The sequence below is a fragment of the Phyllostomus hastatus genome, unplaced genomic scaffold (assembly GCF_019186645.2).
Source record: "Phyllostomus hastatus isolate PE091 unplaced genomic scaffold, TTU_PhHast_1.1 phas_scaffold_129, whole genome shotgun sequence".
NCBI classification, from domain to species: Eukaryota; Metazoa; Chordata; class Mammalia; order Chiroptera; family Phyllostomidae; genus Phyllostomus; species Phyllostomus hastatus.
This window is the reverse complement of record NW_025334009.1, coordinates 443,563-467,932: the sequence shown is the minus strand read 5'-3', so window position 1 is coordinate 467,932 and position 24,370 is coordinate 443,563. Positions and strand designations below refer to the sequence as shown.

Sequence of the window (24,370 nt, the reverse complement as noted above, 5' to 3'; positions counted from 1 at the left end):
AAATTAATTTCCTTCAAAGCGCATTTGCTTGTGGTCTGCCGCCTCCCACAGCGCAGCCGAATCTGTCCGGCTCTGCCAGTGACCTTGGGGCTTCCTCCCCGTGGGAAGCTGGCTGCAGGAAGCCGGCAGCTTTCTGGGCCGTTCTGGCTCCGCTGGAAATACCGGGTCGCAGGAAGGTCAGCTGGAGACGCACGTGGCTCCCGGCCACCAGCCGCCTGGGGGAACCTACTGTGCGCATCTAGGATCTCGGGCGTGCGGCCCTGTGCTAGCCAGAGGGGCACCTGGCTCCTTTCAATGCCAACAAGGGGTCACGTCCGACCCACCTGAGGTCCCTGGGAGTGGAAGCAGTTTCGTGTTATGTTCCACCGTTCACGTTGATTTCCCAGGACATCCCGAACTCGCCATTTAAAGAGGTTTGGGGGGACGGGGCACAGAGAATTCTGGGTCTTCAGCAATGAGGCTGTTTCGCTTCCTTATCCCCTGTGTGTTGACCTCGGCCGCACTTCCAGCGTCCGTGGGGACCTCTTTTCCGTGCGCCATGCACCCGACTATCGGCAGAGGCCCGGGGCTCCGCCTGCCTCGGCCCTCGCTGGCGCCCCCTCCTGGCGGTGCACCGTCAGTTCTAGCTCCCGACTCACAGTGAGGGACACGCGAGGCTCCTCCCTCTGACTGCGCGGTCAGAGCCCGTGTCCGTCCCTCACTGGCCCCGTTCCACTGCCGTCCTGTCCGGGGGACCTGGGAGGCCTGGGGTGACGTGGAGGGACTGGAGCGGCGGGTGGTGGGACTGCGGCTGCTGAGCCACTGTCGGCGAGGTCCATCGTCCTCCATGGGCCCGTGTGGCCGTGCAGGCCACGAGCCACGCCACCGATCCCTGGTTGCGGAGCGCCCCGGCCGGGGCGGCCGTCCTGACGGTGGAACATCGAGGGAAGGTGACGCAGACAGGAAGCGAGCACGTGCTGGTGGAAACACGGTGCCGGCGGACAGCGAGCTGGACGCAGGGCCGCCACCGGCCTTCCGTGCGTGAGATAATGATGCTCAGTGTCTGTGAAGCGCCGTGACCCGGGCTGTGCCCGGGAGCTGTCCCTCCACCTGCCGTCTCCCCGAAGCCCCATCTCGCCGCATGCTGCAGGCCACGGGGGGAAATGCCACAGACTCCAGGTTAACCCTACAACGCAGTCTCCGCCTGGCTCGACCTCCAGGTGCATCCCCGGCCCCGGGGACCGCGGCGTCGAACGGAACTGCTGCTTCTCTTCTGTTTCCTCCTGCACGGGATCTGGCGTAACACACAAGTGGAGTTGTCATTTCAGGCCTGGGGAGAATGAATACGTACACGCTCGGTGCGGAAACTCTCCCATACGTCTCTCCTTTATTGCTTTCCTCCTCTGGCAGAAGCAAAATAATCACCGGCCACGCGGAGTGCCGGAACTGCTCCGTGCCAGCGATTTATTTTCCCTGGGCTCGAGCCTGACGGTGCACGGCGCTGCTGCTGCTCCTCGGGCGAGGTTATGGATTTGCGGCGGGAGGGGGCTGTCTGGGCGGAGAAGGGGGCCCATGGAGGAGGGAGGCATTTGTTCCTGCAGCTCATTATATTTTAAATGCTAAACCCATTTTCATTCCATAATGTCTGAGCAGCCCCTATGTCAAGTTCCCAGTTCACGCCACTTGTTTTGACAAAAAAAGGAGAAAAGGATCATCTTTCAAATGAATGTATTTCTCCAAAAGCGCATCAGAGTCGTCACATTAAAAGAGGGTAAGATCCGGACCGGAGTGATGTGAGATTCGTGCATTATTTTGGGGAATCGATAACTACGGCATTAAGATGTCACACTCACAAACACGGCATGCTCTTCAGCGTTGAGATCGCAACGTCCTTCTGTAAATTGCACGTCGTTTTCTGCATAAATGGCCACACTCATCTTGCCAGTGATTACCTCTGTTTTTCTGAAGAGTGGGGTGGGTGTACAGGAAGACCGCCAGCGTCCGTGCGATGTGCTGACTTTCTGGACACTCTCCTGGGACCGGTGCATTAATTCTTGGGGGATGCTCAGTGTCCCCAGAGGATGCAGTAAGCGTTGTCTCGAAGTCTCCCGGGGTCAGTAAGGCCGCCGCTTTCTGCTGTTCGGTAGAAAATTCATCATGTGGAAGGAGGGCCCTCACTCCCCACCCCCACCGATGTCGTGAGGACCGGCTGCATGCTGGCCAAGATCACGCTGTGATGCACGGCACCCCCACTGCGGTTTCGATGTAGCCGCAGGTGCCGGCTGGGTTGCTCAGTGGTTAAGAGTGCTGCCCTGATGCACCAGGGGGGTAGGTTCGATTCCCAATCAGGGTGCCTACAGGAATCAACCAGTGAATGCATCGATCAGTGGAACAGCAGACAGACGTTTCTCTCTCTCCCCCAACTTTCTCCCTTTCTGTGTTCCTTCCTAATCAACAAGTAAAAACGTTTTTCAAAGCCCAGCCGTAAAGCCTTGCGGACGAACAAGCCTGGTGTTTGGAGGACGACCGTCCTGGGCCGAGGACTCGCCGAGCAGCAGACCGTGGGCGGTCTCCGCCCCTCAGCCCCTCTCGGCCTCCGTGAGGGGCTCCTCCGAGTCACGTGCCCCAGGCTCTGCTCGGCTGTGAAGCCCCACCCCTCAGACTCAGCCACCAGGACGGGGACGCTCGCACGGGTCCCGACACTCGGACAAAGACGGCCCAATGCGGAGTGAGGCCCTGCATCCGTGTGAGGGGACAGCGATGACAACGCGCTCAGGGTTCTGGCCCAGCCAGGGGATGACGGCCCCCTGGGAGGCGGAGCCAGCCGGTGACAACCGGCAGCTTCCGTGAGCACCGGCTCTCTCTGCAACCGTGAGCACTCGTCCAGGGCCCCGACTCGGCGGCAGCGAGGGCCGGCCGGGTCTTTGCTGTGCTGTGCGCCGTCAGAGGACGGGCTGAAGCAACACCGTCACCCGGGGGCCGGGGCTGAGCGTGGAGAGCGCACGGAATGCCGCCTCCTGCAGCAGGTGGACCGCCGGGGAGGGGCCGTCGTCGTCGGATGGACGCCTCCGGGAGAACGGAGCTGGCCTCACAGAAACCAGGCCCACGCCTGTCACCCAGGAAGAGTGCAAGGTCGCACGCGTGTCCCTGCTGAGGTTTTCCTCGCTCCCCTCCTTGTACACACGCACTCCTGGGCCTGTGGTAGGACTGGGGCGCGGCGTGTGTGTTCTCACTTGGGAATCCCAGGCACCAGGGAGCCCTTCTTGGCCCGGAGCTCAGAGCTGGCGTTAACCATGGTCCACAGACTGTGCAGAAAACACAGACACCGCACTGCAGCGTCGCCGGGTGTGCAGATCCGCCCTCCAAGTGCCACAGCTGTTGCCGGGCTCTCAGGGGGCGGGCACGGCGGGCGGTCCTGCCGCTGGGGAGGCCCGGGGCTGACGGTCTGTGACTGTGACAGTGGCAGTGGCAGTGGCAGGGTGGCAGCAGGGCTCCCGACGGGCCCCTTTCCTCCGTGGCTTCCGCGTGGCTCACTGCTGACACCTCCAGATGGGTGTCTGCTTCTCGAGTTTTTTTTTTTCCAAACGCATCTCCAAGCGTTCTGGACCTCACAGAAGAGAGGGCACAGACTCAGGTGGAGAACCAAAAATTCCTATTGGATCAGTAGGTTTTTGTAAAATTCAGAGACTCTCACAGGATGTGACCAGCGCGATCCGAAGGGATCTTCAGACGGGGGTGGGTGAGACCAGGGGGTGCGGTCCGGCCGACTTCACCTTCTGTGGCCGGCTCGTCCCCGGGCCATGTGTGTCCTGGGAGTCGCTGACCCCCGGTGGGTTCACACAGTTCCCCTGACAAGGCTGGAGACACTGGTCTTGGGGGCCTCGGGGCCCCGTGGTCTGTGTCGCATCTGCTCGGGGCACACAGCAGCAGGCGTGTTCGCACGGTCAGTTCGCCACCCGAGCAGCCCAGGACCCAGAACTGGCTCGAGTGTGGACAGAGGGAGGACGTGTCCCTTCCCCATTCCGACCTCAGGACCCTCCATGCTGGCCTCACGGTGGACGAGGCGCAGGCGTCGAGGCTGCGCCAGGAAACCCGCTGTGTGTGCAGACCTCGCCCCCACACCCACCTGGAGAGCAGCTTCCGACACACGACACGCGGGCGGGTGTGTGGGGCGGGTGTGTCGGGCGTGTGCACAGGTGCCGACCTCAAAGCCCTCGCCGCTGGTCCTCGGCTGTTCACAACGTAAAGCAGCTTCAGTTTGCTCCGTGGGTTCAGGTCCTCCCACGCGCCCTGCCTCCCCACGCGCGCCGCCCCCCGGCCCCCGAGCGCGGTGCCCTCTCCGCGCTTCGCAGCAACGCCGCTGCCCGCAGGCCCCCGAGGGGGCGTCAGACCCTTTCAAATCCGTCCTCGTCCTCCTCTGAACTGGGTCGCTCTTCCCGGGGGGCGGGGGGGGGCAGCAAATGGCCAAATTGTCCCGCACGATGGTGTCCAGCAGCAGTCCCTTCCTCTAGAAATTCTTCTAGGAAATGCGGATGCAGAGACTGAACCTCCCTCGTGATGGGGTTCCCGACGGCCGCCGTCCCCGCCGCAGTGTGCGCGTCCGCGCGTCTCCAGGGCAACAGCGGTGACGTGTATCCCTGCGCGCGGGCCGGCCCGCTGCTGCGTGTGCCCGGGAAGGAGGGGCTGCCTGGAGGAGGGTGTTCCGAGCGCTCCGCCTTCCAGACGCAGGGCTTCGGGAATCCATGGTGCGGACTTACGGCTTTGCTTGCTAACCCTCTTTGTCCTCTTGCAAAACACGCTCCCCGACCCTAACGTCCGAGCCGCGTCGTTCAAGGAAAGCCCGGTGGCCAGGCGGCTGTGCGGGCACCACGTGGTTACGATCGATGCGGGCAGTGGCGAGGGTTCTGTAAAGCCTAGTTTGAGTGAGCACATAAAATCGTCATTGTTATGGACGTGACATTATCATCCTACGTACAATCATGCTGAAAAACCTCCAAAGGACGCTGACGTGATGCATGTCGTGTTCTGCGGTGCGCAGTTAACGCGTGCTGAACGCGTGCTGCACGCGTGCAGGTTGGCGCCAGTCTGGTGGGACCGCAGGGGGCGCGTCTTCCTCTGCCCAGAGCGCAGTGACTTGCGCAGTTTTCTAGCCCTTCCCACGGGGCGGTGCCCCGTGCCAGTGCGCACCGTCCCTGCGCTGAGTGAATCCCCGACGTGGTTCTGGGCGGGAGGGGTGCGGGCAGCCCTCACCCTCGCGGGAGAGAGCTGGTCCCTCGGACCCGAAAGTGAAGAAAACGCTCAGACCTCCTTTAGGAGGTAGGCAGTTGGCATCAACTCACTTTTGATGAGCTCCCTGCATATCGACTGAGGGCAGCTCAGTGGTCCGGGACTCCTGCTGCTCACTGGCCTGGAGTGGGGTGGGCGGGAGAAGAAAGGCGTTGGGGGGGGGGGGAGTTGCTGGGTGGGGCGGGGCGGGCCAGCCAGGAGGTGATGATGGTCGCAGGGCAGTGGAGGAAGACGCTGTGTTGCCCGGTGGCCGAGGGAAGGCAGACGTCCCTCAGCAGGCGGCTCCTCGGGTCGGCACTGAGCTTTGCACACCCCCTGGGTGTTTCTGCAGCAAAACAGGGGTGTGTGGGGGGGCAGAAGGGTAGATGGAGGAAGTGAGCACCACCCCACATGACCCCTTTGGTGTGGGGGCTCCTCCCCGGGGGGGGGGGGGGTGGCTGTGAGCTGGGCTGCGTCACGCCCGAGACCCGAGACCCCCGTCCACCTGGGAGGTTCCTGGGACCCACGCGGTTGCCGCGTTCCCAAGGCCACAGCAGAATGTGGGGCGCTCCGGGTCAGGAACCGGGCGGGGAAGGAGGTCACGGGCGTGCAGCCCAGTGGGAGATGAGGTCAGGGCGTGAGCCGGAGACACTGTGATCTGGGGGCGCAGGTGCGATTAGGACAACGGCGACAGGCCCCTCCCACGGGGGAGCTGTCCACAGGGTGGCCACGCGGAAGGGACACAGGCCGTCCCCGTCTCGGGCCCTCTCTGCGACCCGCCGCGGAGACAGACGCTCAGCCTCGCCCCTCAGTGCGGTGGGGACGTCAGGTTCTCACCTTCCGCGGGCAGCTGTCCTCACTAACGGAGCCGGTTCCCTTCTCTCCTCACACTTCCTCAGAGCTCTCCTACGCCTGGGTCTTCAACGCCTACCCGGCCTTCGTGCAGGAGGACGGCCGCAGGTTCGTCTCCCAGGAGACGGGCCACCTGTACATCGCCAAGGTGGAGCCGTCCGACGTGGGCAACTACACCTGCGTGGCGACCAGCACGGTGGCCGCCGGCCGGGTGCTGGGCGCCCCCACGCCGCTGACGCTGCGCGCAGACGGTAGGGCAGCCCCACGGGGTGGGGGGGGCATCGTGGGGGCGGGCACAGGCCTTGGGCGGGGGAGAGGGGAGGCCGGTCTTGGAGCGGGATCCTTCCGTTTGTCTCAGAGCAGAATGTCATGGTCCCCACGTGGGCACAGCCTGGTCACTCGCAGGGGCCAGTGCAGAGCGCACAGTGGGGCGCGTCGCCCCGACGTCACTGAGCGTCCCAGACCCTGACCCCCCAGCCCACGCCCAGGGCCCGGTGAGCAGGCCCGGCCCACTGGTCGCCCGAGAAGTCAGCTGTCCTGACCTTCGCCACGGGCTGCGGGTCATCTCCATAAGAAGATAAAGGGGAGATGGGAACGTTAGGTCCCCAGAACTCACGCGTCTGGTGACTGAGAGTCCGCGCCCTGTGAGGAGTGCATCTGCATTTTCTCCGCCGCCAGCCGCGGGGCGGTGGAGGTTCACTAACCACACCGCATGGTGCCCTGGGAACCGGCTCCGGGCGCAGATCTGAAGGGCTCTCTTCACAAAAACATTTAGAAGTTAATTAAAAGTGGCCCAGCCGGTGTGGCTGCACGGGTGGGGTGTCGTCCACGAACCGAGAGGTGGCCGGTTCGACCCCCAGTTGGGGGGCGCCTGCAGGAAGCAGCCCATCGGTGCGTCTCTCTCTCTCACACCGATGTTTCACTCCCTCTCTTTCTCCCCGCTTCCCCGCTCTCTAAAATAAAGTTTAAAAAATTTAGGAAATGAACTAATGTCTCTGTGGGGGGCTCCGTGCGCCCACCTGCCTGAGGGAGTCATTTCCCAGCATGCACGGGTACGGGATGGCTGCATGGGGTGACCTGAACGCAGGCGGCGTTTGCCCATCACCCCTCAGTGCAGCCGGGAAAGGGTGCCCCCACCCCCAGCCGCTACTGTCTCGGGGACCCCGTGAGCCTCCCCGCGCCCTGAGCACGCCTCCCGGTCGGCGACAGTCGCACCGGACCTTCCCCGGGTTCCGCGAGGCCGCAGGGAGCCGGCCTCTGAGTCTGACCCCGTGCCCGCGCCCCCAGGGTGCTGTTCGGGAAACGCCCACCGCCACGCTGGCTGCCCAGGGCGTTACGGGGAGTCCCAACCCCCGCCGTGCCCCAGTGGGGCTGCAGACGGCCCCGTGGTGCGCAGAACGCCAGAGCCCCCCCCCCCGCCCCCCGTCTTCTGAGACGTGAGAGGCTGGCCGATTTTCTCGGGCTGCACTGTACGTGGTGACTTACGAGTCTCAGGATTCGAGGGCGGGTATTAAGGTCGCACTTTGGCTGGAGCCAGCGCGGCCTCTCCACGTGCCCAGCAGGCGGGAAGAGAGGGATTTAAATCACCAGGAGAGGCTAGCTCAGATGGCAGCGAGAGGAAGGCACAGGTAAGGGAAAGGGGGAAACTCCTGGGGACACGGTGGAACTGTCTGCTTTGTGGGTTTACAGGCGTGATGGGTGAGTACGAACCGAAAATCGAAGTGCAGTTTCCGGAAACCCTCCCGTCCGCCAAGGGCTCGACCGTGAGGCTGGAGTGCTTCGCCCTGGGCAAGTGAGTTTCCGCGCCCGCCCCCCCGCCCCGCCCCCCCAGGCCCGGGGCGGGGGGGGCGCGCGGGCTGCCCGGGAGACGGAGGCTGCTTCTGACGCACGCTGCTGCTTCTTTCTGCGTTTGCTACTTTTTTTCCACTTAGAAGCAAAGGAAAACTAAAATGCACAGGCGAAATGCACATACATAATTTAATTTAAAACTTTCGATGGCTCTGCCTGCCTAGTTTTGTACACTGAATTGGTGTTGTCTTTCTTCTTCTTGTTCACGGGACAGAACAGTGGGTACGTTAGACCTTTTACACTAGATCAGAAATAAGAAAACACAGCATTTATGTTACTAAACTGTCAACACAACCAGGTCCACCCTGGCGCCAGGTTTGTGTGATGCAGGATTGACAAAAACCGGGACTTTATTTTAAGAGGGAAGGGGAGGGAAAAAGTGGAGAGACACATCCATGTGTGGTTGCCCCTCATGCACGCCCCCTACTGGGGACCTGGTCCGCAACCCAGGCGTGTGGCCTGACTGGGAATCGAACCCACGAGCCTTTGGTTTGCAGGCCGGTGCTCAATCCACTGAGCCACGCCAGCCGGGGTTGGGCCTTTTTTTCAGCCCAAACCCGGGCTTTACTTCGCCGAGCCAAAAACGCGGCTAGGCTCTTTACAACGGCGAACAACGTGGCGCCTCTCCCCGCAGCCCCGTGCCCCAGATCACGTGGAGAAGAAGCGACGGGCAGCCTCTCCCCGGCAAAGTGAAGCCCCAGAAGTTCAACGGCGTGCTGGAGATCCCCAGCTTCCAGCAGGAGGACGCGGGCTCCTACGAGTGCGTCGCCGAGAACGCCCGGGGGCGGAACGTGGCCAGAGGGCGCCTCACGTACTACGGTGGGTGTCCCCGTGGGCCCGAGGGGTGGCCCTTCGCCAAGCCCAGCGGGACCTGGTGTCCACCTCGGTCTGTGCATCATTGGGGTGCAAACCCTCCGTGGGGCGGGCAAGCAGTGGAATTCTGCATCTGCAGGCACCCTTGGTTTTGCATTTTGAAATGATTCGCGGGGTCACGAAGTGTTTCACTTTTTCTTCCGAGAACAACCTTTCAGGCCTTTAACCACATCAAGGCAGACGCCTTTTGTGGAAAGCGTGGGTTTATCCGTGTGTTATCTGTGCTCAGCAGGAGGGAGCTGGCGCGGGCAGGAGCCCGGCTGGCCCGGGTCCCTGCTGCTCGGTGGCCCCTGCCCGTCCCCCAGCGCGCCCGCGCCCGCTGCCGCCCACGATTCGTGATCACATTTATTGGATGTGCTGCTCCGTTTGGGAAAGGATAATAATGTTACCTCCGTTTCGAGTTCATTTGCAGGAAAATTACATTGCATTTTTATTCAAAATGTGTTTGCTAATACCTTTTATTAAAATACCCCCCGGTTTTTGATGAAAGTGCATCTTAGAAAGTGTGAGTGGGCGATTTTATGAAGCGTGCCGTGCAAACGCGGGCGCAGGAGCTGGAGAATCCATGTTGGTGGCACAACCGTCGGGAACACGGTGAACCTCTCGGGACTGGCCGCTTGATGGGGGAACACCGCACCGCGCTCTGTGCGTCTCAGAGGCTGGAACGGGCTGGCGGGGGGGGGGGGGACGGGCAGCCTGAGCGTGTCGCTCACGGCCCTGCAGGGAGAGGACGTTCACGGACACGGTGGCAGCGATGCGGTCTGTGGTGGCCCCTGGGGGGAACGGGCCGTGTGCGCTGCCTCGGCTCCATGACGGACACTGTTGTGTCCCGGACGACGTCCGGACCACCGTCGGGAACAACACGGAGGCTGCGTGTGACCCCCGCCGCCCTGCGTGCTAGTGGGTGATACGGACACGGGCCGGGGGCACCTCCCCGTGTGGCTCCTCCTCCCCAGCCCCCCCAGCACCCCCCCCCCAAAGCAGTGAGTCCTCCTTCTACTTCAGGTTAGCTCTTCCTTCCGAGCTGCCGCAGCCGGCCCGGTGCAGAGGGCTGACCCTGGGGGCCCGCAGGGCAGCCCCCGCCCCCCCCGCCCGTCTCCCTGTTTGACAGGGAGGGTGTCTTCAGCTGCGCGGCCCAGCCGCCCCGAGTCAGTGGCGCACCCGGCAGGACCAGGAACCCAGGCTGAGCGGGCGTTCGCCTCCCTCAGACTCGGCGCCGGCTCGGCTTCTCTGCCACTTTCGCTTCGGTTTTTGTCTGTCTTTTCCCTTTCCCTGCGAATGTGGGTTTCACGACGGGCACAACGGGGCTGCCTGCGGCGGTGGCCAGCACACCCGTCCCTGTCCTCCCCTCCCTCCTCCGAGACGCCTCACATTCCCTCTCCCCCGTCCTGATGGCCCCGTGCCGACCGCTGCACCCGTCACCGCCACGGGGACAGGCCCGAGGCAGCGTGAGATACCCTGTCCGGGACAGGGAGTGCGGTCGGGACTCCCGGGCGGGAGGGGCCCTGGGAGCAGGTGGAGGAGGGGACGGCCTCACGCGGGAGGAGCCGGGGCTGTTGCAGGAGTGAAGGGGGGGAGGTGCGGCAGGCAGCCCCGAGGTCGGCACGCCCGGCGTCTGTGGTGTGAGGCCGGTGCCTCGGAAATCAGCGAGACGCAGCTTCGTGAAAGCGGCCGCAGTGACCTGCGTCTCTGCGTCATATTTCACGTACAAAGTGGTCCGAGAGGACATGTGGGTCTCATCTGGAATGAGGGGGCATCGCAGTGAGTGGGGCAGCCGCCACTCTGGGCCGGCTCGTCGGGCAAATGCCCCCGTCCCTCTGGGGAGGAGGACAGCGGGGCCGCCAGCAGGAGCCCTCCTACAGACACAGGGTCCTACAGACACGGGGTCCTACAGACACGGGGTCCTACAGACACGGGGTCCTACAGACAGAGGGTCCTACAGACACAGGGCCCTACAGACACAGGGCCCTACAGACACGGGGTCCTACAGACACGGGGTCCTACAGACAGAGGGTCCTACAGACACAGGGGGTCCTACAGACACGGGGTCCTACAGACAGAGGGTCCCAGCAGGGTCCTACAGACACGGGGTCCTACAGACACGAGGGTCCCTACAGACAGAGGGTCCTACAGACACGGGGTCCTACAGACGGAGGGTCCCAGACACGGGGTCCCTACGGACACGAGGGTCCTACAGACACGGGGTCCTACGGACGGAGGGTCCTACAGACACGGGGTCCTACGGACAGAGGGTCCTACAGACACAGGGTCCTACAGACACGGGGTTCTACAGACACGGGGCCCTACAGACGGAGGGTCCTACAGACACAGGGTCCTACAGACAGAGGGTCCTACAGGCAGAGGGTCCTACAGACACGGGGTCCTACAGACAGAGGGTCCTACAGGCAGAGGGTCCTACAGACGGAGGGTCCTACAGGCAGAGGGTCCTACAGACACAGGGTCCTACAGACACAGGGCCCTACAGACACGGGGTCCTACAGACACAGGGTCCTACAGACAGAGGCTCCTACAGACAGAGGGTCCGTTGGGGGCTCCGTCCACTGGGGCCGGGGATCTCTGGGAGAAGAAAATGTGCTTTAACAGCCAGAAGTGATTTGGGACCCCACCGTCCTTCAGAGTGGGCAAGCGGTTTATATATGAAAAGAAGAAAAATGAAATAAGGCAGAACTTGGGTCCAATTTCTCTGAAAGCTGAATAGCCATGTTTTCATTTCGATCTCATCTCTCAAGAAAGCAATTTTGGGAGATAGAAATGGAAAGGCGGGTTTTCCCATGGATGCAATTAAGGAGAACTGGATAAACCGCTGCTGCACTCGAGGGGGGGGGGTGCAGACAGGACCCCCCCACCCCACTCTGCCCACGTCCCTCGCGTGACCAGTGCGACGCCTGCCTCCCGGTGCGGGCGACGCCGAGCCAGCCTGCGCTGAGCACACTGTGCGCGGAGTGCCTTTCCCCGGAGGCGGAGCAAGCTTTCCTCGGTGGAGAGGATTTTCCAAACAGTGTCTTCTGAGTGAAAGCGATGAGCCCACTCGCCGCGGCTGATTTGCATACATAATTGAAGGTGTGTGGGCGGCTCCTTTTTCACCAAACCTCCTGTGACCGGGAGCCAGCCGACGCGTCCGTCTCCCCTGCGCTCATTTTAATTAGTGCAGAGGCTCACTGGTCTGCGCTTGATGAAGAGTTATTTCTACCCAGAAGGAAACACTGTTTCCTGGGCTGTGGCAGCCCCCCCTCCATGGACGTGCGGTTCTTTCTGGTCCATAGTTCGGACCAGCGCCTGCTGTCCTTCGAGGAGGGGGTTGCCGTCCGTCGAGATCTCGTGGTTTAGACGACGCTTGGAAACGGAATTCTGTTCTGCGTGCCCGAGTCGGACACCTGCGACCCGGCACCGCAGGCTGCCTGCCGCGGGGGCAGCAGAGTGACCGCAGACAAAGCAGGGGGAGTTCGGCCGGCCGAGGAGGGGACAGTGGCCGCCTCCGTCCTCACATCTGGAAACACCTGAGAACCCACTCGGGGAGGCGTGGGGAGGAGGCATCAGCCCGGGCCCCAGGCCCGAGTCGGCCCTGTGCCCGCCGGCCTGTGTCCATCCCGGTGTCCGTCCCAGTGTCCATCCCAGTGCCCGTGGGGGGAGCGTCTGCTGCTCCTCGGCCGAGGGTCTGAAGCACCTTCTCGTTGCAGCGAAGCCCCACTGGGTGCAGCTCATCCAGGATGCGGAGGCTGCCGTGCAGGATGCCCTGCGCTGGGAGTGCCGGGCCAGCGGGAAGCCCAGGCCCTCCTACCGCTGGCTCAAGAACGGGGAGGCCCTGGTGCTGGAGGTGAGGCCCGGCCCGGGGAGCCCACCCTCCGCCCCGTGTTGGGGGGGACGCGCCCAGAGCCTTGTGTGGGGATGAACCCGGTCCCTGGGGCGGGGGGTCCCGACCTTGCGTTCCCCTGGGAAAGGGTGGTCTTTGTGCACTCGGCCTGTGGAAGGGCAGGCCCCTGTTTGGGTTTGAAACTAGAGATGGGATCCCAGCCCTGGCTGGTGTAGCTCCGTGGATTGAGCGCGGGCTGCGAACCAAAATGTCGCAGGTTCAATTCCCAGTCAGGACACATGCCTGGGTTGCAGGCCACGGCCCCCAGCAACCACACATGGATGTTTCTCTCTCTCTCTCTTTCTCCCTCCCTTCCCTCTCTAAAAATAAATGAATAAAATCTTAAAAAAAAGAAAAGAAAAGAAAAGGGATCCCTTAGTCGAGTATAGAACATAGCACCCTTTCTCCCGTGTGGCCCGGCGCCCGGAGGGAATCGCGAGTCCCGCCCCCACGCCTGGTCCCCCGAGGGTGTGTTTTCCCGTCTCTTCCTTCTCATGGGCCCGTGGTCTCTGCTCGCTCTCACCCGTGTGCAGAGCGGCCAGTCTCCCTCCACGTTTCCACACGTGATGCTCCACACCGCCCCAGGCCCCTCACGCGCGGGGGCTTCCCAGCACCGTTCCCAACGCTCAGGGTTCCTGACGTCTTCGGTCGATGTTAAAAACGGTGAAAACCGTTCTGGTTGCCGAGACGCCGAGACGGAAGCCGTGGCTCCCTGCGTCCCCGGGGTCAGCCTCGGGGGAGCGTGAACCACGGCCACGTTTTGCCCCTGCCCCGGTGACGTGTCTCAGTGACACACTGTTGGCCCAAAGGGTGTTGGTTAGTGCTTCCGGAGTGCGGCTGTCGTGTGAAAACCACTCCCCCTCCCATTGCCACGTGCGGGAAAGCTCAAGTCCCGGGCCCCGTGCGACCCCACGCTAGTCGGTGGCGGCGGCTCTCCTGCGGAGATGGCGTCGGCGTCCGTGGGTTCCGCGTGCGAGACCCTCTCGTTCCCATCTAGGAGAGGATTCAGATAGAAAACGGCGCCCTCACCATAGCGAACCTCACCGTGGCGGATTCTGGAATGTTCCAGTGCATAGCGGAGAACAAGCACGGGCTCATCTACTCCAGCGCCGAGCTCAAGGTCGTGGGTAAGACGCGGCTCCTCTGGTCCTCCTGTTTTTCCTTAGATCCCCTGTTTTGCTGGCAGCAGAAATGTCTACTTCCGCGTCCCTGCACCTAACGAGGTTCCTGCAGAGTTTGTCGGGGCTCCCGACCAAGCGTGCACCCCAGTGACTCCTAAGGAGGGCAGGGTCACGGCCGCAGGAGGCCGCGGCTGGGGAGCCCAGCTCGGACGGCAGCCCCTCCTGTCCCCACGCCCCTGTCACTCGAAGTGTCCCCTTCCAGGGAGCGTGTGACCTTGGCGTTCTCTGCGGCTGGGCTGCCGGGGGACGCCCCTGGTTCCAGCGAGTCTCTCACTGGTCTGACCGCAGCTGCCTTTTCTCCCGTGAGGCTGCTGGCAGCGGCCAGCCGGGTGCGACGCAGCGTTTCGTAGCGACGGCTCAGCAGCGGGAAGTCGGCGCTGCCCTTCTTCCTGCACTTCGGGCCCCGGGGGGGATTGGCCAGAAAAACGCTTTGCGCTGGGAAGGACTGAAAACCTGGCTGCAACTGAGAGTGAAGTGCAGCGTGACACAAGTGGGAGTCGGGGGAGGGAGGGAGGAAGGAAGGAAGGAAGGAAGGAAGGAAGGAAGGAAGGGAGGGAGGGAGGAGGGCAGGGAGGAAAGAAGGAGGGAAGGAAGGAGGAAGGAAGGAGGAAGGAAGGAGGAAGGGAGGGAGGAAGGGAGGGAGGGAGGAAGGAGGGAAAGAAGGAAGGAGGGAGGAGGGAAGGGACGGAGGGAAGAGGAAGGGAGGAAGGAAGGAGGGAAGGAAGGAAGGAGGAAGGAAGGAGGGAAGGAGGAAGGAAGGAGGAAGGAAGGGAGGGAAGGAGGGAAGGGAGGAAGGGAAGGAGGAAGGAAGGAGGAAGGAAGGGAGGGAAGGAGGGAGGAGGGAAGGAAGGGAAGGAGGGAGGAAGGGAGAGTGGCTGGAGTGCGGGCCCACGTGTTGAAAACAAGTGTCTGGACCTGAGCGCACCCGATCCCAGACCCACACGTCGCTGCGTGCCCCGGTGCTGAATGCTGCTCCCCACGCACGGGCATCACCGCGGTCGGTCCAGGGGACAGAGGTGGCTTCCTAATGGCTCCGATGGAAGCCTCAGGCCTGCCTGTCGCTGGCCCACGGAGCATGAGTGGGCCACGCCCCCCTGCCCGCCCCAGCCTGCACGTCCTGGAGCCGGAAGGAAGGAGGGTCATGATGCGTCTGAATGGCCTTCCTCAGCTGGGGGCGATGCTGCCCCCGGGGGCAGTGACTGGACACGTGTTTGGTTGCCGTAGTGGGCAGAGGAGAGGGCCGCTGGCCGGTGTCCTGGCTGAGGCCGGAGAGGCTGCCGAGTGTCCTACAGAAACACCTGCAGGACAGCTGTCCTGGCAAACGACCCAGCCCCAAAGGTCAAGTTCACCTTGAAAAATCCTGACTTAACAAAAGCGGGTCTCTCAGCCCCAGTGTCTGGAGGACAGACGTATGTCCCCGGCACCTGGAGGGTGACCCTCTGCTGAGAAGCTGGCCTGTGCCCCCCAGCTGGCAGGGGTGCAGCCCGGGGACAGGAGTTCACGTGGGAGTCTCAGGTCCAGGTGTGGCCGCTCTCTCGTGTTAACCTAACCTTACAGGCACAGTGCGTCCCTACCCTACACACCGCGTGGCCTTTTATTGGGGAAAAATGCCAGATATGTTTATTATTTAATTGAAACATAAAGGTCCTTTTGGCTTGTTTAACTAAAACTGATTCTCTCAGAATCGTCATTTTTAAGGCAGACAACCTCTGGAGGTGCCTTCTCTGTGGACCGTCCTGTCGACGGTGTAAATCGTGGTGCAGTCTCCACTTACCAAAAATAAGTCGCGTTCCCTGTGATTGGCCGTGAGACAGAGCTTTGGGTGGCCTGGGAAACGCACTAGGCCCCTAACTGTCCCCCACACTTGCAGCACGAGGAGGACCAGTTACTGGGTAAAGTGTGATGTCCTTCCAGCGCGGCCCCCTCCCTACGTATGACGAATGTGCAGATGCTCCCAGATCAGTGTCCCTCACACGTCCCTACAAACTTAGTGTCTGTGCCAGGTGATCCAGGTGACGGTGTCCGGGTGACGCTGTGACTGCCTGTGAGGACGCACGTTGTGATGCGCTCCCCAGACCCGGGGGCTCACGGGGCCGCTCTGTGGCGGATCTCGGTGACATTCATGTGAGAGAAGAAGGCGGCACCCGGCCTCCGTGCGCGACGCGGGGCCGAGGGGCCAGCCTGGAGCCGCGGCAGCCGCCTCGGTGACACGGGGGAGACACCTCTGGTCCTCTGACGAATGTGTTCAACTCTTGTAGACTCAGGGTAGAGCCACTTCAAGCTCCCAGTAAACGGTTGCGGTTTCCACGTGACCTGATTGTCCCCCCAGGGTTAGGAGTGGGCGGAGAACCCCGCACCGGGGACCGGTGGGCTGCGGAAACGCAGTGTGTGGCGCCCGGGTCAGGCAGACCCGCCCTGGGGGGCGTCTGTCCGTCCGTCACCCAGAAGCTTCACGGGTGGCCGCCCAGAGCCCCCTGCGAGGTGTGCGGGACGCAGACCCTTGGGGCCAGACCTCCAGCCTCCTCCTCTCTCCTCCTCTCCCTCCTCTTCCTCCCCCACAGCCGCCGCCCCCGACTTCTCCAGCGCACCCATGCGGAAGCTGGCCCAGGCGCAGGTGGGCAGCGAGGTGGCCCTGGACTGCCGGCCCCGCGCCTCGCCCCGGGCCCGGTCCTCCTGGAAGAGAGGCGAGGTGGCCCTGCGGGACAATGGAAGGTACTTGCCCCAGCCCCCTCACCCCCCCAGAGAGACCTGTCACCCGAGAACAGCCCAAGGCCGGTCGTTCCGGTTTTTCGGCCAGCAGCCCGGGTTTGCTGGGGAGCAGCACCGGGATGTCCTGGGAGGCAGGGATGAGCGGGGTGCACTGTCCAGGAGTCCAGGTGTGGGGGGTACCGGCGGCTCGGCCCCCCGAGAGCAGGAGCTGGGGAGGGCTCAGGTGGAGGCAGCCCCTGGGAGGCTGGGGGCGGCCTGCCGCCCCCCCGCTGGCGAGGGTCCTGCTGGGAGGACAAGTGTGTCCTCCCTCCGGCCGTGGGCCCGGCCCTCCCGGCTGGGGCCCAGTGGCCGGGCCCCACAGAGTCCCCCCAGGGCTCCCGGCTCCATTTCCAGCCAGGTCTCCCTGATTCGTCCTGAACCCGCCGCAGTGCGTGGTGCTCAGGAGGGAAGGGCGTCTCGGTGAGACGTGAGGCCTCTCGGCACCTCCACGGCAGGGGCTGCGTTGTTCTGCGATCCCCTCCGGACGAGAGTCGTCCGTCTTCCAAACCCGGGACTGCGGCTCCCTTGCACCCGTCCCCACGCAGAGCCCCTGGGCGCAGACAGGTCCCCCGCCCGGCCGCGGGCGAGACGCCGCTGGGGCGATGGAGGGGCCTGTTCCGAAGAAGCTCGTTTGGGGGACATGAACTCAGGGACACCCTGGAAAACAGGAGAGAAGGCACAGGTGGCCGGCAGGGTGCCGATGGCCAGACTGGGGACGCACGGGTGCTGTGGGGTGTCTTCGTCGGCGGTGGTGGCGGTTTTGGGGATGAAGTTGGGTTTTCAGTGAGTGAGAGACTCGTGATGAGTGTGAGAGCCTTCTCCAGCCTCCCCCCGGTGAGGGTTGCTGGCAGCCAATGCACTGCGATTAGGCCAATGTGTGAATGGGTCATGTGGGTGTGTCCGGATACACACACACATGTGTCCGCGCCTCTCCATCTGTCCGTCCACCTGTCCCCACATCTGTCTGTCTGTCTGATTTTCCTGTCTATAGCGTCCTTCAGAGCTCAAGCCAGAAGAGAATACCCAAGAGCTCAGTGTTTTTGTGGGGTCACGGGGGCCGCTACCCCGCGCCCCGTGTCAGTCACACGGTGCGTTCGGGTAATTACTGCCTTCCCGGGCCGCGAGCATCTATTGCAGTGTGGTGCCAGCTTTGTCACGGGGACCTCAGGCGCCGAGACCCCTAAACTGCAGAGCCGAGTGGAAGACACCGGAGTGGCTGCTTTCAGGCGGAGAGCGCCTCTGGAGCGAGCCGGTGATGCAGGGGTTAGCTCCAGGCCCGTCTCCCGAAGGCTGCCCCGGGGACAGATGAAGCACTCGGCTGCAAGTGGCGCCCCCGGCCCCTCCGCACGAGTGTCGTCACGCCTTTGAAGGCACTCCGGCTGTGCCCGAGGTGGGCCCGGCACCGTCGGAGAGGTCCATGCTGCTGTGCCCAGCTTCCCAGGGTCTGAGGAGGCGACACAGGGCTGCCCCGGGGTGCTCAGTGGTTCCCCGAGAGGGCCGGCGGTCCAGGGAAGGTGGCGTCCCAGGGAGGCTCCGGAGAAGCGGCCGGGCAGGGCAGCCTGGGCATCCGAGTGACAGAGGCTTCCTGCCCCCACGGGGACGCGCCGTGGGAGGGGCCGTGGGAGGGGCCGAGGGCGGAGAGGGGTCTCGCTGAGAGGCCTGGCTGCCGAACTGCCGGGTCTGGACCTAGTTCCGCAGCCACCGGCAGCGACAGCGGAAGTCCACGTGGCCAAGCCAGAGGATCCAACTTCTGTTCAAAAGCACCACAGAGGTGGCGGCGGTGGGGGGCCTGGGAGGGGTGGGGGCCCAGTTAGGGGCAAACTGCAGCCTGAAGTAAACAGAAGGCGGTGGGAACGGGGGGGGGGGGGGGGGGACTTGAACTGGCAGCACATCCATGCAGGTCTGGTTGAGGGTTTGAAGCAGGAAGGCGGGGTGAGTCCTCAGTGTCCGGCTGGGGCCCCGGTGGGGGGGGTGCGCGGGGGGGCCCACCTGTTCAGGCAGACGGGGCCGGGCGGGGCGGAGGGAGCAGGACGAGGCACCCAGGCCCCGGACAGGCTGCGGCTGGCTGAGTCAGAGACGCCCCTCGGAGACCCAGCCGGACGTCTCTGTGCCGCTAGAGGCTGACGGAGTCGGGGACTCCGGGGCGAGGCCGGAGCCGCAGGTGGGGTGCAGGTGCGGCGAGCAGGTGGGCGGCGGCGGCGGGAGGCACCAGGCCGTGGATGACGGAGCCGTCTTGGCAGCTGCCTGTCAGTCCGCACCCGGGGCCCCGGGGAGGGTCCACCTCTCCCCCCGGAGCGGACGGGAACGAAACACAGACCAGGGGAGGTCCCGTCCCAGTGTCTGGCGGCCCCAGCTCACAAGCGACGGATTCGTTGTCCTCTCAGGTCACAGGTCCGCGTGACGCCCCCGGGGGACGGGCAGCCTGAGCTGGGACATGGCGCTCACCAGCAGGGAGCAAGCTGGTTTTGCCGTGTCGGGGTTCATCGTCGTCGTCATCTTTGCTCTGTGTTTTCTCTGTTACTGGGAGGAAGAGGGGCGCCCCCCCCCAGCGGGGAGCAGGCTCTCTGAGCCACGCAGGGCCCTGCGCGTCTGCGCGTGGCCCCGAACCCCCGTCCTCAAGGCTGGAACGAACTCGGGGGTGCTTTCCCTGCGCCCAGCGGAGCGACTCGGAAAAGGCCCCAGAGAATGCAAACGGGCCCCGTGCGCAGGGAGAGCGCGCCGCCCATCGGCACGTCGGACAGAACGTTTAGCTTTTCTGCGCCACCCCTGCTATCTGAAACGCACCAGCCGGTTATTTCCGGAGAGGGCGCTGTCCCTCGCGTGCTGTCGCCTGTCCCGGGGAGTGTTTCCTCGCGGGGGCCTCGGCTTGTTTTGCGTTCTGGGCGGCATTTAACACGGCGGACGTCTGAATGCGTTTAAAAGGGGGAGATAAATGGCCCGCATTTCCTCCAACTGCTAGTAACCACGATGCGGACCAGGTTTGAAAAATGCGACCAGTTCTCCGTGTATCGTTTTGCATATCGTTAGAAGTCGGCTTCCACAAGGCAGCGAGCATCACAGGCCGTGGGACCCTGCTTCTGCGACACGCCTGGGCCAGGCGCAGCTTGGGGGACAGGGAAGAGCCACCGCCGCTGGGCGGGGCGGGCGGGAGGCCCGTGGGGGGCGGGGCGTGAGGTTTGGGACGAGGGGACGGTTCCGCCCTCGGCCACCGCGGGGTGGGCGCGGCCCCGCTGACGTGGGAAGAAGACGCTCAGAGCCGCAGCCGCAAGCAGGGAAGGTGACTGAGACTCAGCGCAGACACCTGGGCCTCCCCGCACAGCCGCGTGCGCGCAGTTCCGCCGCCACCCCCTTCCGATTCCCCGCGCGGCTTCACCGCCTTGAAGGGCTCCCCGCGGGGCCCTTGGACGTTGGGGAGGTGTGGGGCCATCTGCTCGGCCAGATTCGCTCGGGGCAGAGTCTGAACTTGCACCTGTCGGCGGAGACCGGGCGGAGAGAGGGCAGCTGGCGCTGGGACGGCCCGGCACCCCCCGCCCCGCTCCCCAGAGCTCTGCGCCGGAGAGGGGGGATCCGTCGTCTTCGGAGCCGTGTCCCTCTGTGCCCCCCCCGCTGCCACTGCCGCCGCCTCACGGTTCCTGGCCCCTCCCTCTCTGTCTCCCTCCTCTCAGAGGAACCCGCTGTCCCTCACACATCCTGGTCACCGCTCCCTGTCTGCCCGCCCCTGCGCGTCCCCTCCCCCTCCCTCCTGTGCCCGGCTGCCCCTCCCGGTGACCGGTGTGCGTCGGGCCAGCCTCAGGCCCCCGGCGCGTGGCTCAGCGAGCCCTCCACGCCTCCCGCCCCCTTCCCTCCCGGTTTACCGCCAACCGCCGGCCTTTCCAGAAGGAGCGCGGGTTGTGCGTCGTGCATGTGAGGCCCTGGGTCAGGACCCAGGTCTGGCTGGGTAGCGATCCGAGTCCTGCGTCCTGTCTGCAGGGAGGTGCCCACGCTGTCCACTCACTCGTCCCGTCCTCCTGCAGTGTGGGGGCCACCCCCAGCACCGGCAGCGCGCACGTGAGCGGGATCCAGCACCGCCCTCCCGGGGCCCCACAGCCTGCGTGGGATGCGGGCCACCCGGCTGCCAGCTGCACCCAGGTCACCGCGGAGTTCTGTGCACCGGGTCACCTGGGGAGAGAACGGGGATGCTGTTAGCGATGGCCTCCAGGAGTCCGGACATTGCCAGCTGTCCGCAGTCGGGGTGTCCACACGGGGCCCGTGGGGAGAGCAAGGAGAAGCTGCGTCCCGGCCCTGGTGGGGGGCGGAGGGAGGGGCAGCGACCTCAGGAGGCAGTGACCTCGGGGCTGCATCTCGAAGGGTCTGTCGGTGCAGGCGAACAAACAGGTGAGAGGGGAGGGACAAGGGGCTGCATAGCCCCGAGGGGAAAGGGCGCGTCTCTCCCAGGTGCGGCCAGGTCAGGGTCCCACACGGTGAGGAAGGTGAGGAAGCTCGGCTGAGGTCTCCCCCGGATGGAGACGACTCCAGCCAGTGAGCTGGGAGCTGAGCCCCGGGCCGGGCAGGTGCAGACCCCCCTTCCTGTGGGTCCCTCGGCTCCCGGAGAATCCCCGTGGCAGCCAGACTCCCCGGGTCCCAGGACAGCGAACACTCGACGGGGGATGGGCCGAGGCCACCGTGGGGAGCGCAGCCCCGCACTCGGTGGGGGCAGGCACCCAGGGGCACAGAGGGGCCCGGAGGACACTCACGTCGGGCGTCTGGAGGACGGCTTCCTGCAGGACGTGACTTCGGGCAGCGAGAGGGAAGGTCGGCAGCCACAGGCCAGGCCGAGGGCTGGAAGAACCACTTCCAGGAGGAGCTGCGGCCGGAGCCCAGGCCTGGGCGGGGAGAGGACGGACTTCCGGAGCCAGGGGGGACCCCAAGTGCCTGAGGACCGCAGTGTCCCCGACGCCGTGTGCAGAAGGGCCGTGACAGGAATTGAGGATGAGACGGGCCAGGTCCAGGCACGGGGCCCTCGGGGACCAGGACAAAATCATGGCTGCACCGGGAAGGGAACCGGCGTCGGTGGAGGGGCGACCGCCGGCTGCGTCAGGGTCTGGCCAGGCGGGCACAGGCTGCGGCGTAGACGGAGGGCTGAAGAGACAGGAGGGCGCCCTGAGGCCGGCGAGGGGCGGCTGGGGGTCGGCGGCTTCTCGGAGGCGGGACCGAGGGCGCCGTGGAGGGAAGGAGGGGGCAGCTCAGGTGCACAGCCCCCCGCCGGCGGTCACAGCGGGCGGTCGGATGCGCCTGCGCGACTCGGGTCCCCGTGGGTTTCGGTCTCCCCGGGTCGGGCGCCTCCTCACCCCTCTGGTTTCCCAGAACGCGCAGGGCACGGTAAGAACCCCGCAGGCATTTGTGGAGGAGTCTTTCCTGCACCTCTCCCCACGCACCTATCATTTTCTTATTTAATTCACTGCTGCTGCTCCTCAGAAACGTATGAGATTGATTTTTCTATAGATTTCTACTTGAGGCTTCCTATCAGCAGCAGAGAAGTGCTGTTCTGGTGTGCGCGCCCCCTCCTGCAGCCCTCGGCTGCACTCGGGGCGGATGGAGGGATGGGGGGACTGACAGAGGGCAGATGGAGGGACAGACTTAGGGACGGACTCGGGGCCCGGCCGCGGCACGTCCGACGCCGGAGCCGTCCGGGGCTCACGGCCTGTTGTGCACGCTCCCAGGCTCCGTCACCGAGTGGGGGTTCTCGCTGCCTGACACCCTCAGAAACTCTGTTGTGTGGCTGGACTTTCCCCCTGCCCGGTCTTCTCTGTCGTATTCTGCAGTTCTGTCTTCACGCAGCCGTCGTGGGTGAGTGGTTTCCGTGGGAAGACCAGAGCCTTCGGCCCTTCGTGGGCCTGTGATCCCGAAAACCCCTGTAACTGAGTTCGAATGTATGAGAATCGATTTTGTTTCTGAAAAAAGTGTTTACCCAGCCTTCGACACTCAAATGCTAAGGAAAGAGACATCTTAAACTCTGACTTAAGATTTTGTTAGGCACCTAAGTTTTCATATTATGTGTTAATTTACTTAACTGGGAAGTTCACAGTATTTTAAAAACACCCGACAATTGATGCCTGCAGCTGCTCCAGGGGAAAAAATGCACCCACGGTCCGCACCCTCAGTGCAGACCCAGAGCCTTCCGCTCACAGAGGAGCTGGTTCCACAACCCACGGCGCCGGGGGACACAGCGGTCAGGGGCGCACGAGTCCTCCTGGCCACAGGCGGGGGGGCCAGCACGCCTGCCTGCTGGGGGGTGCACCTCGCAAGGCAGTGGCCCCTGAAAGGTAGTGCGTGGCCCGAGACCCACGGGCGTCTTTGAGCACGCGGGGACCCGGAACCCTTGAACCACAGACAGACCGCCCTTCTCTTAGCTGATGTTCCATGAACGTGTTTTTAATGACCTCGCAGTGGAACTGACTCCCAGGTCATGTCCCGTGTCAGCAGCCCAAACCCGCTCCTTCCGGGTCCCTGAGCTGGTGAGGTTCCCCGTTTGGGCGTGGTGCCGGCTGGCACAGTGCACCTGGCCGTGCTGTCGCAGGTGAGCTGCACCCCGGGGCGGTGGGCCCAGGAAGGGGGCAGCCCTGCAGTGACGGGGCTCTGACCCCCCCCACCCCCCCAGAGGCAGGGTCTGGCTCCCGCCTGGAGGGAAGTGGCCCCAGGCGTCCATGCAGCCGGGGGGGCTGGCCCCACGCGCCCCACATGCCCGGCTCTGGGGCGGCAGGTCTGCGCCGGCTCCCGATGTAGGGCAGGTAACGAAGCTGGCGCTGCCACCCTCGAGGGTCTGACTTGTGAGCCCATCACAGGGCAGAGAACATCAGTGTCTAGTTTGGGGCCCCTTTGGACCTAAACCAGCGTTCCCTCTGAGGTTCGCTGTGCGTGAGCCGTCCAGACGGGTTTCCCAGTAACGTTTGTTTTCACCACCTCGCGAGCCCGGGCACTCACAGTCTCGGCAGGTTGTCTGTTGCACGAGGGTTTGACTGTGTTCCCAACGGGCTGCTGCCTGGGTCTCGCGCACTGCTCAGGAGCATAGTTTTGTAAAACCATTAAAACAAGAAATGTCCTTTAAGGGGCCTTTCGGATCTCGGTTCATTTCAGAAAGGAAACCACCGCGTCTCTGTCGCCATAAATCTGGCTCCCGGCGCGTTTGTCCCGATGGGCGAGCCCCGGAAAGGTGTCCCGGAAGTCGTGACAATGCCCCTTGGTTGCTGATGGTCACGGACGTGCAGGACTGTCCGTGGGCTGCGAGACGCGCCACACCGCGGCTCGGACCCCGGTGCCTGTCCCGTGGGGTGTGTCGGTGGCCTGGCGCTCACCCACGCAGGGTCCCCGACTGCCGGGCCTTCTCTGCTGCCCTTGTCCTTGAAATCTTCCAGCCCGTAAATCACGCGGCTGACGTAGCCGAGTTTTGGGGAGGAAAGCCCAGAGGGGGCGGCTGAGAGATGAGGGTTCCCACACCCTTCTCCTCGGAGCCGGCGGCCTCTGACCTCAGGGCTGTTACCGCCCAGTGTCCACGGTTCTGGTGCCTTCCACCGACTTCCCTTTGCCCTGCACACCTGCCATGATCGCCCCGGTTACCCCTGCACTGTGGGTGCTTCTCCCACCGCCGATCGTAGCGTCCGTCTCTTAGGAGACATACTCAGAGAGCAGAGCCCAAAGTGGCCGTGTTGGTTCCCACCCGGCCGTCCCGTCAGGGTGAGCCCGCCCCCACTGGGCTCCCGAGGCGCAGAGCCGTGAC

At 64.1% G+C, this 24,370-nt stretch overlaps 1 protein-coding gene across 1 annotated transcript in view; it reads left to right on the top strand.

The window, feature by feature from the left end:
• LOC123830698 (contactin-3-like) overlaps window positions 1-24,370 on the top strand; it is an 84,627-nt gene that overhangs the window by 36,566 nt on the left and 23,691 nt on the right. Inside the window, exons 5-10 of the mRNA XM_045857226.1 lie at window positions 6,144-6,347; window positions 7,786-7,888; window positions 8,579-8,763; window positions 12,516-12,652; window positions 13,686-13,815; window positions 16,431-16,581. Of these exons, the coding sequence (XP_045713182.1) occupies window positions 6,144-6,347; window positions 7,786-7,888; window positions 8,579-8,763; window positions 12,516-12,652; window positions 13,686-13,815; window positions 16,431-16,581 (910 nt within the window). The remainder of the gene's footprint in view (window positions 1-6,143; window positions 6,348-7,785; window positions 7,889-8,578; window positions 8,764-12,515; window positions 12,653-13,685; window positions 13,816-16,430; window positions 16,582-24,370) is intronic.